Source organism: Tamandua tetradactyla, chromosome 5, assembly GCF_023851605.1.
Source record: "Tamandua tetradactyla isolate mTamTet1 chromosome 5, mTamTet1.pri, whole genome shotgun sequence".
Classification (NCBI taxonomy): domain Eukaryota; kingdom Metazoa; phylum Chordata; class Mammalia; order Pilosa; family Myrmecophagidae; genus Tamandua; species Tamandua tetradactyla.
Window position 1 is genome coordinate 101257216 of NC_135331.1, and position 14464 is coordinate 101271679.

A 14464-nucleotide genomic window follows, 5' to 3' on the forward strand; every position below is an offset into this window, starting at 1 on the left:
AAAAGAAACGGGAAGGGGTAAGGTCTAACCAGGTTCTGCTGAGGGGCTCGGTGAGGAGTCTCGGCCGGAAGCACAGAGAGGGCAGGGCTGGGGGCGGCCACGTGGGTGGGATCCCGGCTTCCAGCAGGGCGGGGGGGCGGAGCCTCGGGTCTCCACGGAGACGGCTTCGCCTAGCGACCCTGCGGGGCGCTGAGCAGAGCGGCGACCTGATGGACGCCGAGAGCCTTCTGCTGTCGCTGGAGCTGGCGTCGGGCAGTGGGCTGGGCCTCAGCCCGGAGCGCCGGGCCTCGCTGCTCACTTCCCTTCTGCTGGTGAAACGCGACTACCGCTTTGATCGCGTGCTCTTCTGGGGCCGCATCCTCGGCCTGGTCGCGGATTACTATATCGCGCAGGGCCTGAGCGAGGACCAGCTCGCACCGCGCAAGACTCTGTACAGGTGGTGGCCACACGAGGCAAAGCGAGACCGCAAGGATACTGAAGTGGGAAGGCTACTGGGGGCCTGGAAGGAGTGGGCGGGTCTGAAGGAATTGAAAGGGGCCGACGGGAGGTGTCAAGAATGGTATGGGAAGAGGAGGTGGGGGCGAGGTCTGGGAATGGAAACCTGATGATTGAGGATTAATAGGGACAGGGACTGGGATGTCAGGGCACTTGAGGCCCGTGCGCAGCCTGAGACGCGGAAATGGAAGGGCAATTTCAGAGGGGGAACACCTGAGACAGCGGGGAATAGTGGGGCCAGGGCCCTGGGAGGACGAGTTCTAGGCCTGGATGAGCCAAGATAAATTTAGATGTGGGTGGGTTTATAATAGAGGCAGAACTTAGAAAGGCGGAGCAAGGTGAAGGTTTCTGAGAACGGAGGCCTGGAATTGAAACCAGATGTAAGCCAGGACCTGGCATTAGGAAGAGCTCAGTTTGGAGAAGGGTCAGAAGCCCCCAGGGCCAGGGCCGGGACTGGGGTGCTGTTTGGAGCAAGTTCTGAAGCATCTTCTATGGAGGTGTCGATTCTGCCAGCAAGAGGCAGTCGTGGAAGTAGAGAATGAAAGCAGAATGGGGAAAGAAGGGGGTTAGAGCTGAACAGTACTATAGAGGACCGTCTAGCAACTTTTTGGACACCTCTGGCGATGGTGGGGAGCTCATCACCTTAGGAAGTAGTCCATTCAGGTTGCAGGTGTTGCAGACTTCGTTTATCTATCCATGCATCCATATAACATTGATTGAATGTTTCCTGTGCCAGACTTGGGGTTACAAAGATGGCTATAATGCAACTCTGTCTCCAAGTTGTCCCATCCTAGGGAGGGAGAGAGATATTTACCCAGAATTACAGCATGGTGTGTTAAAGCTAGAAGAGAGATGTGCACAAAGGGGGGTGGGGAGCAAAGAGGAATATTCTCCTAGAGAGCAATTAGATAAGTGTACTAAAGGAGTAATTTCAATTGAGATTTGAAAGATGAGCAGGAGCTCTCCAGGAAGGTGTGTGTGTTAGGGGGGCATGCCAGGTAGAGAGGACAGACAGTTCTGCAAACACTGGAGAGGCCTTGGAGTGGAAAAACACAGGTAGTTTACACATGGCAGTAGCAGCATATGGTGTTGTGTGAAACTGGATGGAGAGGCCAAGGGATATAAACATTGCTCTTTAGGCTATGGGGAGCCACAGAGTGGTTTTAAGCAAGAAGCGCTGGCTCAGATCTGAGTGGCTAGGATGGCCAGGAAGTGGGGCCACCATTTAGGAGCCTGTTGCAGTGTCTAGATAAGGGGGCCTGAAAGGAAGGGGTGACAGAAGTAATGGGCAAATTTAAGTGACGAAGTTGGCAAGCAGTGAAGGGAACAGTGAAGAAGAGGTCAAAGTTGATCCCTCTCTCCAACTTCAGCAATGGGAGAAGCTGGTGCCACTCACTGCGAGAGTATTCGGGGAAGAGGACATAGTGAATTTGGTATGAGGTGCCTGGGAATCAGGGTGCTAAGAAGGCATATTAAAATGTAGATCTGGAGCCCAGAAGAGAAATTTGGCTGAAGATAAGAGACTTGGGACTCATTTCACTTTGTTTTATAAATATTTATTTATGGAGCACCTACTATGTAATAGGCACAGTTAAGGCACCAGGATCTGTGGTGAACAAGACAAAGTTGTCATCTTTGTGGAGCTTTTATTATAGTGTATATGTGTCTGGAGGAGATACAGATAATAAATAAATAAACCTGTTACATGTCAGATGGTGCTAAGGGAAAAAAAATAAGAGCAGTAAAAGTTGGATAGAGAATATAAGATGGAGGGCTATTTTTTTTTTTTATTGTGGGACTTAAATTTTTTAAAATTTTATTTAACATCCTAAATCTGTAACAATCTCCTTTGCTTTGATACAAAGATGGGGGGCTGTTCTGGTTTGCTGGTATGCAACACACCAGAGTCGGATTGGCTTTTAATAAAAGGGGATTTATTTTGTTGGTTCTTCAGAGGAAAGGCAGCTAACTTTCCACTGAGGTTCTTTCTTATGTGGAAGGCACAGGATGGTCTCAGCTGGTCTTCTCTCCAGGCCCCTGGGTTCCAACAACTTTCCCGGGGGGTGACTTCTTTCTGCATCTCCAAAGGCCTGAGCTGAGCTGCTAGTGTTGAGATGAGGAATGCCTGCTATGTTGCAATCTCTCATTTAAGCACCAGCCAATCAAGTCAAATGTCACTCATTGCAGCAGACACGCCTCCTAGCTGACTGCAGATGTAATTGGCAACAGATGAGGTTCACTTACTGTTGGCTTATGTCTGCAGCAACAAGACTAGATATGCTCACCTGGCCAAGTTGACAACTGAATCTAACTAACACAGGGGCTATTTTAAACAGGATGTTCAGGGTGGCCTTTCTAAGAAGGTGAAGGGACTGAGGAAATGAGCTATGTGGATATCTGAGGGAAGAGAGTTCCAGGCAAGTGCAAAGGCCCTGAGGCAGGCATGTGCTTAGTGTGTTCATGGAGCCCCTTAGAGGCTAGACTGGCTGGAGAGGAGTGAGTGAGAGGCAGCATTGTAGGACTTGAGGTCAAAGAAGTAAAGCACAGGGTCAATCATGGCAGGGCCTTGTAGGGCGTTGTTAGGACATGGTCAATGGAAACCATTGCAAGGTTCTGAACAGAAAGTGACATGATCTGACTTGGGTTTTAACAGGATCAATCTGGCTGTTGGGGGTAGCTACTAGACTGAAGGGGAAGCAGAAGTGGACAGGGGAGGCCAGTGAGGAGGCAAGAGTAGATAGTGGCTTGGACCAGAGTGGAAACAGTGGGGGTGATGAGAAGTGACTGGATTCTGGATACTGGCGAGGCAGTAGCTGAGGCTCTGAGAGTCAGGTGAGTGTGACTGCAGACGGGGGGAAAAAGGGTGAGAATAGAACCCTGGGAATACTTAAGGCCTTGGAGGGGGAAGAGGGAATGTCAAAGGAAATACACATTTGTGGGCTTTTAGGGTCCTTGGATGACATTCCCCCAAGCAGTTTCTTGGAGTGGTGGTAGCAGGGAGGATCCAAGGTGCAACCAGTTGAAGACAGAAAGTGAGTGGAGGAAAGGCACCCGCAGGGCAAATTGTTATTCTAGGAATATTGTTCAGAGCTGGAGAAAAGGAGGGAGGGACAGGAAAAGGGCCTTTTCTAGGGAGGACATGGATTTGAGGGCCCCTGTTGTTTTGGAAGGCTGAGCAATTTCAAAGAGGGAAGGACAGGAATGTGACCAGAGACCAGGCTGGGGCCTGGCCTGAAGTGAGAAGGGGCTGGGCAGAGGCGCTCCTGAAGACCTCAAAACAGGAGACCTTTGAGCCTGGGTGGAGCTTTCCTGAGAAATGGGGAGAGATGGCCGTGTTATTGTCTCAGTAGCCAAGCTGAGCACGAGTTTGGGGCCCCCCAAATGAGGAAAGTCCAACTTCTAGAAACTCATTCTGAATTTCATAGTGCACATATCTAGAGAAAGCTCTTTTAATCTCCATGCACATGAAGCTTTTGTGACCTTTCAGAAAGTAATACTGAATTTGCATCACACATGGTGGTAGGGCTACCATAAGCACTTTGGGCTTCTAAGGGTCTTAAAACAGCCTTGGGAAGAAAGGCAGGAATCCCAATAGCTTCTCTTGGGCCTAACCCCCTAAGGAGAAGGGGAGGTGGAAGACCAGGTGAGACAGGGATGTTAAAATCTGGGGGTGGTGTGGATGTTGTTGGCAGCCTGAACTGCATGGAATGGAGCCTCTTGCCCCCGGCCACAGAGGAGATGATGGTGCAGACATCTGTGGTGAATGGTCGCTTCATGGGGGACCCCTCGCACGAGTATGAACACACGGAAATGCAGAAGATAAATGAAGGCGACAAAGTCTTTGAAGAAGAAATAGTGGTGAGTGAAGAGGAGGGGAGGAGAAGCCTGAAGGAAGGGGAACTGTGCCTTCCCAAACCCAGAGCCGTAGAAATTACAACTACTATTATTACCTCCAGGTATTGAGTACCTGGGAGTGCTTGGCATTGGCCAGCTCTTTGTATCCTTATAGCTCTAGGAATTGGCACTTTACTTTCCTAATTGACACTTTACGTTCCCAGAGAGGTTAAGTGACTTGGCCAACGTCACACAACTCCTGAGCCATGGAGCGGGGAGAGCAGTAGCTGCTCCTGCAGGAACCTGGCTCTGGAGCGGGCTTGGCAGAGGGCATCTGCGCTATACTCTGCACAAAGGGAGGGAGCACAGGGCTCTTATATTTTTGGCACCAAAGAATATTTACTAGATAATGCTTCACCTGGTTCAAAATTCAAAGGTACAGAAAGGAATACAGTAAAGTTTCCTTTGCATCCCTGTGTATCAGCCATCAGGTCTCTCAGTGTGTGCGTGTGTGTGTGTCTAAATCTTGCAACTCGGTGTGCTGTCTGGATCAGAAGAATCACCATGCCTTGAGAACTAGAAATGCAGACTCTTGGGCCTCAGCCTCAGACTTTATATTTTAACAAGGTCCCCAGGAGATTCAAGTACATTAAAATGTGAGATGTGCGGCTTCCAGACTTTATCCAAGTGCAAGCACCAGCAAATACCTTACCAATACATATTCTGTTTTTACCTAAAAAAAAAAAAAAACCCACCAAAAAACAAATGGTAGCGTGTTATAATGTTACACACACAGTCCTGTACCTTGCTTTTATCACTTAATATATTTTTATGTTCTTTTTTTTAAATCAGTGCCTTAAAGAGCCCCCTCATTCTTTTTGTCATTGTGTGAATGCACCATAATTTATTTTATCTTATATGGAAGCACAGATTTTCAAATTTTAGCTCTGACAAACAATGCCACAGTTTGTACATATGTAATTTCCAATGTGTACACCCTCTCTGAAGGATCAATTCCTAGAAGTAGAATGGCTAGGCCAAAAGGTAAGAGTCCAAGTTTTGAAACTAGACAAACCTGGAATTCAAAACCCAGCCTCTCCACTTGAACCTGGGTAATGTCCAGAGTGTGGCGGCAGATCTGTGACCTCAGCTGCAGCCCCTGACCCTCCTGCCTGACATACTCCATCTCCCAAGCCTAGATTTATTTTCTTAAAATTGGGATAATTATATTTATTTTGCAGGCTTGTGTGGATCAAATGAGGTGACATATGTAAAACTGCTCGCCTGAGCATTTAAGAAATATTAGTTTCCAGATCTCCGCTGTGAACAATTCAGATTGGCAACCCATGAAGTGGGTGACTTAGTGACTTCTAGGGGCTTCTGTAAAATGCTGGTCCCCACCCCCATCTCTGTGAAGTTCTTTGTTTAGGGTTGCCTTTGATATTCATTCTAATCAAATTTCATCTGAATAAAAATGTCACTATTGGAAGATGCTCAGGAGATAATAATTAAGTAAAAAGAGCAGGATATGAAACTAAATAATTGATGACTCTAATTTTGCTTTAAATATATGCATCGTGCATAGGAAAAAAAAAGACTGAACAGACATGTACCAGTATGTTATCAGTAATTGTCTTTGGAGGGGGGATTATGAGTGGTTTTAATGATCTTAGGTATGCTTTTTTATCTTTTCCAAATATCCATAGTGAATATGATTGCTTTATATTTTAAGGCAAAATAAGCAACATTTAAACATGATGATAGGCTGATATGCCTCTGGAAGGATACATAAGAAACTGTTCATGTGGTTGTCCCTAGGGAGAGGAAACTGGAGGGTGTGGGAGAAAGACTGATATTTTTGCTGTTTTGAATTGTGCACGACCTATATGTAGAGCCCATTCAAAAAAAGAAAGAAATCAAATCCTAATAGGAGGGGAGGCAAGCACTCCCCAGAGTGTTTCTCCGTGGTTCGGGCACTTATGCAGTGGCGATTCAGGTAGGCTGGCCAGGCAGAGGGCCCTTGCAGCAGCAGGTGAGTGGGCACAGCACCTGATGGGATAGCTCCTCTGCTGTGTCTTCAAGGTTCAAATCAAGGAAGAGACCCGCTTGGTGTCCATCATTGACCAGATTGACAAGGCTGTGGCCATTATCCCCCGGGGTGCCCTGTTCAAGACCCCTTTTGGACCCACACATGTCAACCGGACCTTTGATGGTAAGTTCTCCAGGGCCCCTCTGGAGGGCAGGAGGGCATCTCTTCCCAAGTATGGTTGGACACATGTTCAGGAGTACAAGGGTAACCTGCCCACTTCCTCAGAGAAGGATATCTGTCCCCAGTGGCCTAGTATCATAGATGGTTGGCATGGGCTATCCAGCCACTGGACCCTGACTCTCTTCCATCTGAGGAGTGGGATAGCATATGGCTACCTGGGTCCCAGGGCTTGGCTGTCTATCTTTTTGTTTTTCCTCCTTGGTTTCTTCTCATTACAGAATCTGGGCCAAGGCTGTTTTGTTTTTATTTTGCTTTAAATAGCTTCCATTGCTCTATTGAAATTATCCATCTGATCTTACATATTGCCCATATTTTCCATGACAACTTCTATATATTAATCATTTTTTTGTTTTATTGAGGTCAAATGAACATATAATAATCTTCACAAATTTAAATTGTACAAATTGAGAAGCTATGACCTATGTAAACACCCATGAAACCAACACTACAAAGTAGTGAATATACATATCACCTTGAAAGGGCCAAGTTTGAACTGAGGGAAGACTATTCCCTTTTCTCATAGTTGTCTGTCAGTGGTTGACCAAGTCCTTTGCCAGCCTCTCCATGGGGTTCCAATGCAGCGAGGGAAGGGAGAAGTGTATTTTGGGGCTGATCAAATTTTCCTGTTCGCCATCTCCTTCTAGGACTGTCCTTATCTGAAGCCAAGAAACTCAGTTCCTATTTCCACTTCAAGGAGGCTGTTGAACTGAAGAATAAGACCTTGCTTGAGAAGGCTGACTTGGACCCCTCCCTGGACTTCATGGACTCCTTGGAGCATGACATCCCCAAAGGTAATGACCCATTACCACGAGGATATTGGAACTGCCCCCAGGTCAGAGCAGTGGGCCAGGCCACCTGCTGTTCTTCAAGGGCTTGGGTGGGAATTAGTGGTTCACTGTGAGACCTCGGAGATGTGGCTTCCCCAGGTCCTGGTGCAGGGCCCAGCTCACAGCAGACACCAAGTCAGTGTTTGCTGAGTGACAGAGGGTAGGATGGACTTCCGTATGCTTCCATGGGCAGAAGTATCTCAGTATCTCACAGAAATCCTGAATGGAAGCAGGTTGGGAAATTTCCCCCAGATATGCCTGAAAATGTCCCTGAAAATATTAGTCATATATAAACATCTCAGTGTTTAAGTTTTCAGTTAGATTCAGTGCTTGGCATGTAGCTGGTGCTCAGTAAGTGGGTGCTGGCGAATCAAACAGCAAGCCACCTGCTAAAGAAGTGCGTTCTGTACATTTGCTCCCTGCTATAAGTGTGGTGCCTTTCAATCTTAACATGTCCAGCTTCAGGGTCCAACGGCCCAGTCACAGCCCCAGCAGTTGTTCCTGCTTCCACTCCTGTGTCCTGGGAAAATGCTCTTCCTCTGAAGACCTGTACCCCAGAATAAGTGCCAGGCTCAAGAAAGTCAGGGACCAGATCCAGGGCACTGACCCAGTCCCTTCCTTCCCTCCCTCTCTGTGACTGGTGTTTTTGAAAGCTGGAGGGATTTAATGATGATGACAGTGGCAATGACATAATGAAGATAGTAGCAACTAACTCATAACTACCATGAGACTGCTTAGCATGTACCAGGCACTTTGCTCAGCCCTTTCCATGGCTTATCTCATTTTAATCTTCATAGTCACCCTGTGAGGAGGGTGCTATTATCACGTCCATTTTACAGATGCAGAAACTGAGGCTCAGAGAGGTAAACCCAAGGACACAGTAAGTGTTAGAGCATTAGACTCCAGGGCTCTGATATTAACTGCAGTGTCAAGTAGATGACGGTTCCTTTTGAATGAACAATGGGAATAGCCAGACAACAGTCACCCCCCCCATCCCATCCCCGGCTCCTCTGAGGAGCCACGAGAAACTGAGTTGGCTGGAATGAGGGATGGGGGTGGGTGGCAGTCATGGTTACAGGCAAGCATTCTGGAATCAGACAGCCTGGGCTGGAAACCTGGCTCTGCCACGTAATTAGCTGTGTGACTTAAAGCAAGTTCCCTCAATTTTCTTGTGTCTCAGTTTCTAAAAGGCAATAATAGTATTTTCTACCTCATTGAGTTATGAGAATTAAATGAATTAACACATATACAACATGTTTTTAATGGTGTCTAACACACAGTGATAACTCAAATTAAAAAATGTTATTATTAGTGATATTATTTTTAGTGGCAGAAAGAGCTTAGAGGTTGGTTGGGGTCAGTCTAGGAGACCTAGAAAGCAAAAGCAGCTGGAGCTGCTGGTGCTTTGTGGGCAGGTTTGTGTTGATAAGGCAGTGGTGTCCGGATGGACTGAGAAGGGGCAAGACAGAGATCGGGAGGCCATTTCGGAGCTACTGCAGCGCCCCAGGGGCCAGGCTCTGAGTGGGATTGAGCCCCGAACAAGGAAAAGCCTCTTTGACCTTTGCCACATGGGGGCGCCCGAGTCAAGCCAGCCTGTGCCTGGCCTTTCTTGGGTGATGGATAGAAAGGGGCTCCCAGGCTTGTGGGGGAGATAAAAGTTTATAGGGGCTGGAGTGTTTCACATCCAGCCACCAGCTGTGCATCCCAGACCCCCCTTATCTCCTCCCATTCTGCACTTCCAGCCTGTGCAGAAGTGGGAGACAGCCATACATCTGTTAATAAAAAGAGCCAGGAACACTGCAATGCGGGGACCCAGCGCCAGGGGCTGAGGGGTGCGTGGAAAGAAGTCCTCTTAAATCCCCTTACCCTGTGGGCAGCAGCCTCACCTCCCTGATTCAGCGTGTGGCTGGAAGGCCCTTCTCAGGGCAGCTGGAAGCTCCATGACTGGAGGATGAGGAACTTCCCCCACAGGGCTGGGCCACTAGGCGGGCTGATGCAGCTGCTTCTCCATCTCCTCCTCCGTGAGGGGGAAGAGGTAAGGGGGGTGCCTGTGCCTTTGGAGCTAAGACCAAAGTCTGCTAGATGGGTGTGCATGCCCGTGTGTGTGCACGTGTGTGTGTGTGTGTGAAGCTCAGCCCAGTCTTCCTAGAGGAACTTCATCAGCCCTGTCCACCCTGCCATTTGGGGTTAAGGGGTTACAAGAGGCTGCTGCTTCTCCCAGAAGCAGGGGAAGTAAGATGTGGGCTTTGGAAGGTTCCTAAAGGATGCTAGGACCACCCTGATGGGTTCAGTGGACAAGTGAACTCATCAGGCCCCAGGAGGTGGGCAACTTGTGGTAGTCTGAGGTCCTAGACATCCTGCCCTAGTGGTGAGCCTTGGGGCCAAGGGTACAATATCCCAGGCCACCCTGCATGTGCCATGGTTTGTCCTTGCTGCTGGAGCCTTGGAAACTGAGGGATCCTGGTATCTCCTGTGTGTAAGGAGCTTAAGAGGAGAGATACTCCAGGCCTTACCTTGGGAAAGCCCCTCATAGTCTCTGGACCTCCAATGCCTCCATTTTCTTCTTCCTGTAGGCACCATAAGAAAGCCTCCAAGAAGTCAGGCCCAGCATTTTCTAATGATAGCTTCGTAGGGTTATGGCATCGGGTAGGGATGAGGGGGTTGGAGGGTGGATGGTGAGGGGAGTGTAGACAGCTCTAATTTTGCTCCCAGACTCCCTGGCTTATCAGCTGGTGAAAGAGCAGGAGCTGCAGGGAAGCTGATCTGCCAGGCAAGCAGAAGCTGACATGAGCTGGGCTGCTAAGCTGGGCCAAAATTCCAAGGAAGAGTTTCCTTGAACACCAGGACTGGCTGAGGGGTGGGATTTGGTTGCTTTCTAACCCAGGTAGGAGCATTGTTTCCCCACAGTGATCTCTCCTTCCTGCGTCTGAAATCAGGGGAATTTCATGTCACCTCTGAGCAGGTACGGCTTAGGCTGGTCCATTGCTGGGACTCTTGCTCCCTCTGTCAGAGATGTAGGCCTGGAGCTCAATAGCCTGTCCATGGGCCAAAGACAAAAGGGAGAGGGATATTGCCTGGGGCCACTTAAACCCACAGAGGCCATCATGCCATGCCCTGGAATCTGCAGTTTTGTGGGCAGGGGTAGCTTTGGGGGCTACCACCTAGTTTCAGGATAGCAGAACCATCCTTCTGTTATAGGACAACTGCTGAAAAGAGTTTTTCAATTGTGGACTACCAAAGTCAGGCAAGGTGGATGGAGCAGTAGGTCAGGAGTCAGGAGACCAGATTTCTGGGTAGGACTCTGATGTTCAGTGCTCATTAACCTTTCATCCCATCCGCAGTCACTGAGCAGCTATGTGCCAAGTTTGGGATGCCATCGGGAACAAGAGAGACCATTCTTGCCTCACAGAGGTTTAGAAAGGTCACAGGAAACTGAGAATAGGACACAGAGATATAAAATAGAAGATGCCTTATAAACAGGGTCATTGTCATTCTGGGAAGCAGAGAGGAGCAAGCAGAACAGGGGGAAGTAGAGTAGGAGGGCTGGAGGGCAGAGCTCCTCTCTCTCCTCCACAGAGATGTCAGGGGGAGGGCAGGTGGAGTGCCCATGGGGATCCAACACAAGCAACTCTCAGCAGGAATGCCCACTTCAGGCAGCAGAGGGCGCAAGGGGCCTCCCTGCCTGGAAAGCTGCTTTTAAAAGGTGGTAGAGGGGCGAAGGTGGCTCAGTGGCAGTTCTCACCTGCCATGCTGGAGACCCGGGTTCGATTCACTGGTGCCTGCCCATGTAAAGAAAAAGAAAAAGGTGGTAGAGGATGGGGTGTGAGGAAACAGGTGGGGAACACAGTGTCCAGGACCAGACTTCTCTTGGGGGTGTGTGTAGGTGTGAGCAGCCTGACAGTTGCTTAGCCTTCTGGACCAGAGAGTCTGATACCCTGCCTCCTCTCTATCCCCTGGCCTCTAGGTGTTCTGACTCTACCTTGTAGTCCCAGAGGGTTGGGGTCAGTGGCTGCTCTGAGGGGGGGAGGGGTGGCTGTTCTGAGAGGAGGGACCCAAGGCCAGTTTTTTTGGAGACGAATCATGTGGTGCTGGTCTGAGAAGGTTCATTCCATCTGCTGCCCCTATACAACCTAGATCTCTAGATTTCCAGCCTGGCCCACTCCCTCCCTCAAATTTCATCTTAGGGCTTTGCTACCTTTTTTCCTTGAAGGCAGAAGGATGTAATTATGGCAAACAGCACCCTAACCTGTGAGTGCGAGACCCCTGGGGTTCAGTAAACCCAGAAGGGCACCCTGCCAACTGTAGCAGGCCTCACACCTGATTTACCCAAAACACAAACCTGTTGGAGAGGAGTGGCCTGCCAGAGGACAGAAAAGGAGGTTTAAGGAGATTTGGGAGAGATCAGGGACTGTGAACTGAAACAACAGGGTGGCAGAATGATGCTCCTTCCCCAATTTATAGAGGAGACAGCAGCTGACTGGGCTCAGCCTTTTCAGCAGTTGCAGTAAGAAAGTGGGTGAAGGTGACAGTAAGTGCCCGGCTCCCCAGGTAGACGCTACGTGACTTCTGGCATGTTGAGAGTCTGTGTGTGTTTCCTGGGCGACCAGCTGAGCCAGGGACAAGGAGAGGACAAGAGTGTGACAGGAATGTGAGGGAGGGAGGCAGGCAGTGCTGGCTGGCCTCTCAAATGCTGCAGAGACTCTGCCAGCACCCTCTGCCTGCTTGGCATTGCCCTCCTGCCCCAGTGGGGGCACTGTGCTTCTCTAGCATCCCTGCCAGTTTCTCCTTGCTCTATGGATGGGGTCCCTTGCTGATGGGCCTGGGTTGCTTGGTCTGAGATCCCCCCTTACCTCCTGGAGGAAAAAGGTGGCTGAGTCTTAGAGTGAGTGAGCTGGCATGAGGGCAGGCAAGGACTCAGTCCTTGTCCAGGATGTTTCAGGGTGCTGGTAATTTATGAACTGATGAGAATGGCCTAGGTTGCGGGATCCTAGGATTCAGTTTTCTCCAGGATGCATTCGGCCCAGGTATGCTGTAAACCACCTTCCCGGGGTGGGCAGGGAGTGAACTTTCTCAGTTCAAGGGACTGTTTTACTGTGGTCTCCACAGGTGGGGAGGAACTGTAACTCTATAGGAAGCTGGCCTCAGAAGATGCTTTTGGCACTGGTGGGGGTGACTAAGGGAGTGCTAAGGAGTGGTGCCTTCGTGGGGTCTGTTTTGGCCAAAGGCTGAATGCAGCGGGCTGGGAAATGTGATTGCCCCCCTCTCCCCAGCAACACTTGCTGGAGCTGAGTCACCATGAGAGCAATGGCTAGGGCCACTGGAACTCTGAGGGCAGGGCTGGGAGGGGAAGGACCTTAGGCACCCAAAGAGAAAAGTTTTAAGAGCCAAGGGAATCTGCCCTTTTCTGGGGTCAGTGCCCCAGTCTGAGCCCGAGTAACCCAAGGACCCTCTCATTTCTTTCTGCTGTCTGGCAGGCACTACCTGGGCCTGGAAGAGCTGAATTAAATCCACATTATAGTATCCCCATCATCTCACGCATGGGTGATGGCGCTTGGTGCAGGTCATTGTGCAATGCTAATGTGGGCTCTGAGATGGCCTCCATCTGTGAGCAGGGCCAGGGGCAGATGACCCACATATTCCCAGAGTGCTCTGGCTTTGACCTGGGCAGGTGACTGCACCCTAAGAAGGCTGAGCTGTTGTCAGGGTCAGGGGTACCTGGTGGTCAGGTCTCTTGCATGCAGGGTGGCCCCCATGGGTGGAGAATGAGTTGTGAGGCTATGGGGTGTGGAGTGACCAGGGTGGGCCCTTGTTGGAGGAGGCCTGTGGGAAGCTGGGCCAGCAGGAGCCAAGCAGCGGGGCCGAGCTGGCAGCTGATGAAGGCCTCAGAGCAGCTCTGGGTGCATCGCTGGCTGGTTCAACACCAAAACCTTCAAAGCGTTTGCCTTTCTGGCAGGACCTGGAGCAGAGTTGTGGCTGGGCTGGGGAGAGGCCCCAGTGCGCAGGGGAATAGAAGCTCCAGATCTGCATCCAGAGGAGATTTTCCCAGGCTCCTTCCTCCCACACAGCGGCTCCCTCCCTCAGTTCTGGAGCTGGATCAGGCCCTTCCCGCCAAGTCCTCATGGCTGCAAAACTCAGCCCCAGGCAGGGTTGCTCCTGTCTGGGGGAGCAAAAACCAGGGCAGAACCAAGTAAAGACAAAGGCTCATTAGCTGCAGCCCAAATCCCCTCCCACCAAGGACAGCTTCCAGTGTATCAGCTGCCAGAAAGGGTCACTGAGCAGGGAGGCCTGAAGAGCCCCGATCTGGCTTCTGGAAGTTGAGGAAGAGAGAAAAATGGCAAGCTGGGGGCAAACTACACTAGGACTAAAGGTCTCTGGTGATTAATCCTAGAGTAGGGTGAGAGGGAACTTTGACAGCCTTTCATAGAGCAGCTCTAACTCCCCTCTGCCAATGGATTCACCAGCCTCCCTCCCTCAACCTTTAACTAGACTTGCTGACAGGAACAAAAGGGACTGGTTTGAGTTTCACCTCTTTTCATTTCCTTTGCTGTCCCTCTGGATGAGGTTTAATGAGCAGTGAAATAGCTAAAAGGCAATCAGGAGTCAAGAGCCTGGGTAATTGTCTTTCTTTTTCCCAGCAGGGAACTTTAGCACCCAGGTCTGCTACCAAAGGAGACCTGGGACTCTGCCTGTTTTGCAGAGTCCCAGGTCCCCTAGAACTCAGGCCTCACCTCCTGTTTGTCTCCTACCCAGGGTCCTGGAGCATCCAGATGGAGAGGGGCCATGCCTTAGTGGTGCTGCGCAGCCTGCTCTGGCCAGGCCTCACCTTCTTCCACGCCCCCCGCACCAAGAACTACGGCTACATCTATGTGGGCACTGGGGAGAAGAATATAGACTTGCCCTTCATGCTGTAGGATGGGGGTCAGTTTGGGTGTTTTTAATACAAAGAGCCTAAACATTATTTTCATAAATTTCAGTGAACTTGGTCTGTTTGGTCTGTCTTGCCTCCCTTCATCACTACTCAGTCTGGCACTCAGGCTTT

General features: G+C 50.0%; 1 protein-coding gene across 1 annotated transcript; it reads left to right on the forward strand.

The window, feature by feature from the left end:
• The first annotated feature begins 155 nt into the window (after positions 1-155).
• On the forward strand, positions 156-14408 carry RSPH9 (radial spoke head component 9). The gene is made up of 5 exons (XM_077161907.1): positions 156-436; positions 4188-4353; positions 6412-6541; positions 7243-7389; positions 14176-14408. Exons 1-5 carry the CDS (start codon positions 210-212, stop codon positions 14334-14336), a joined length of 831 nt encoding a protein of 276 aa, XP_077018022.1. The 5' UTR covers positions 156-209; the 3' UTR covers positions 14337-14408.
• Positions 14409-14464: the final 56 nt, after the last annotated feature.

Excerpts from the sequence above, each read along its gene's own strand:
- RSPH9 (XM_077161907.1), top strand. The coding sequence starts at position 210 with ATGGACGCCGAGAGCCTTCTGCTGTCGCTGGAGCTGGCGTCGGGCAGT. Across the intron at positions 437-4,187 it reads CCGCGCAAGACTCTGTACAG|CCTGAACTGCATGGAATGGA; the intron begins GTGGTGGCCACA and ends TGTTGTTGGCAG. Across the intron at positions 6,542-7,242 it reads TGTCAACCGGACCTTTGATG|GACTGTCCTTATCTGAAGCC; the intron begins GTAAGTTCTCCA and ends ATCTCCTTCTAG.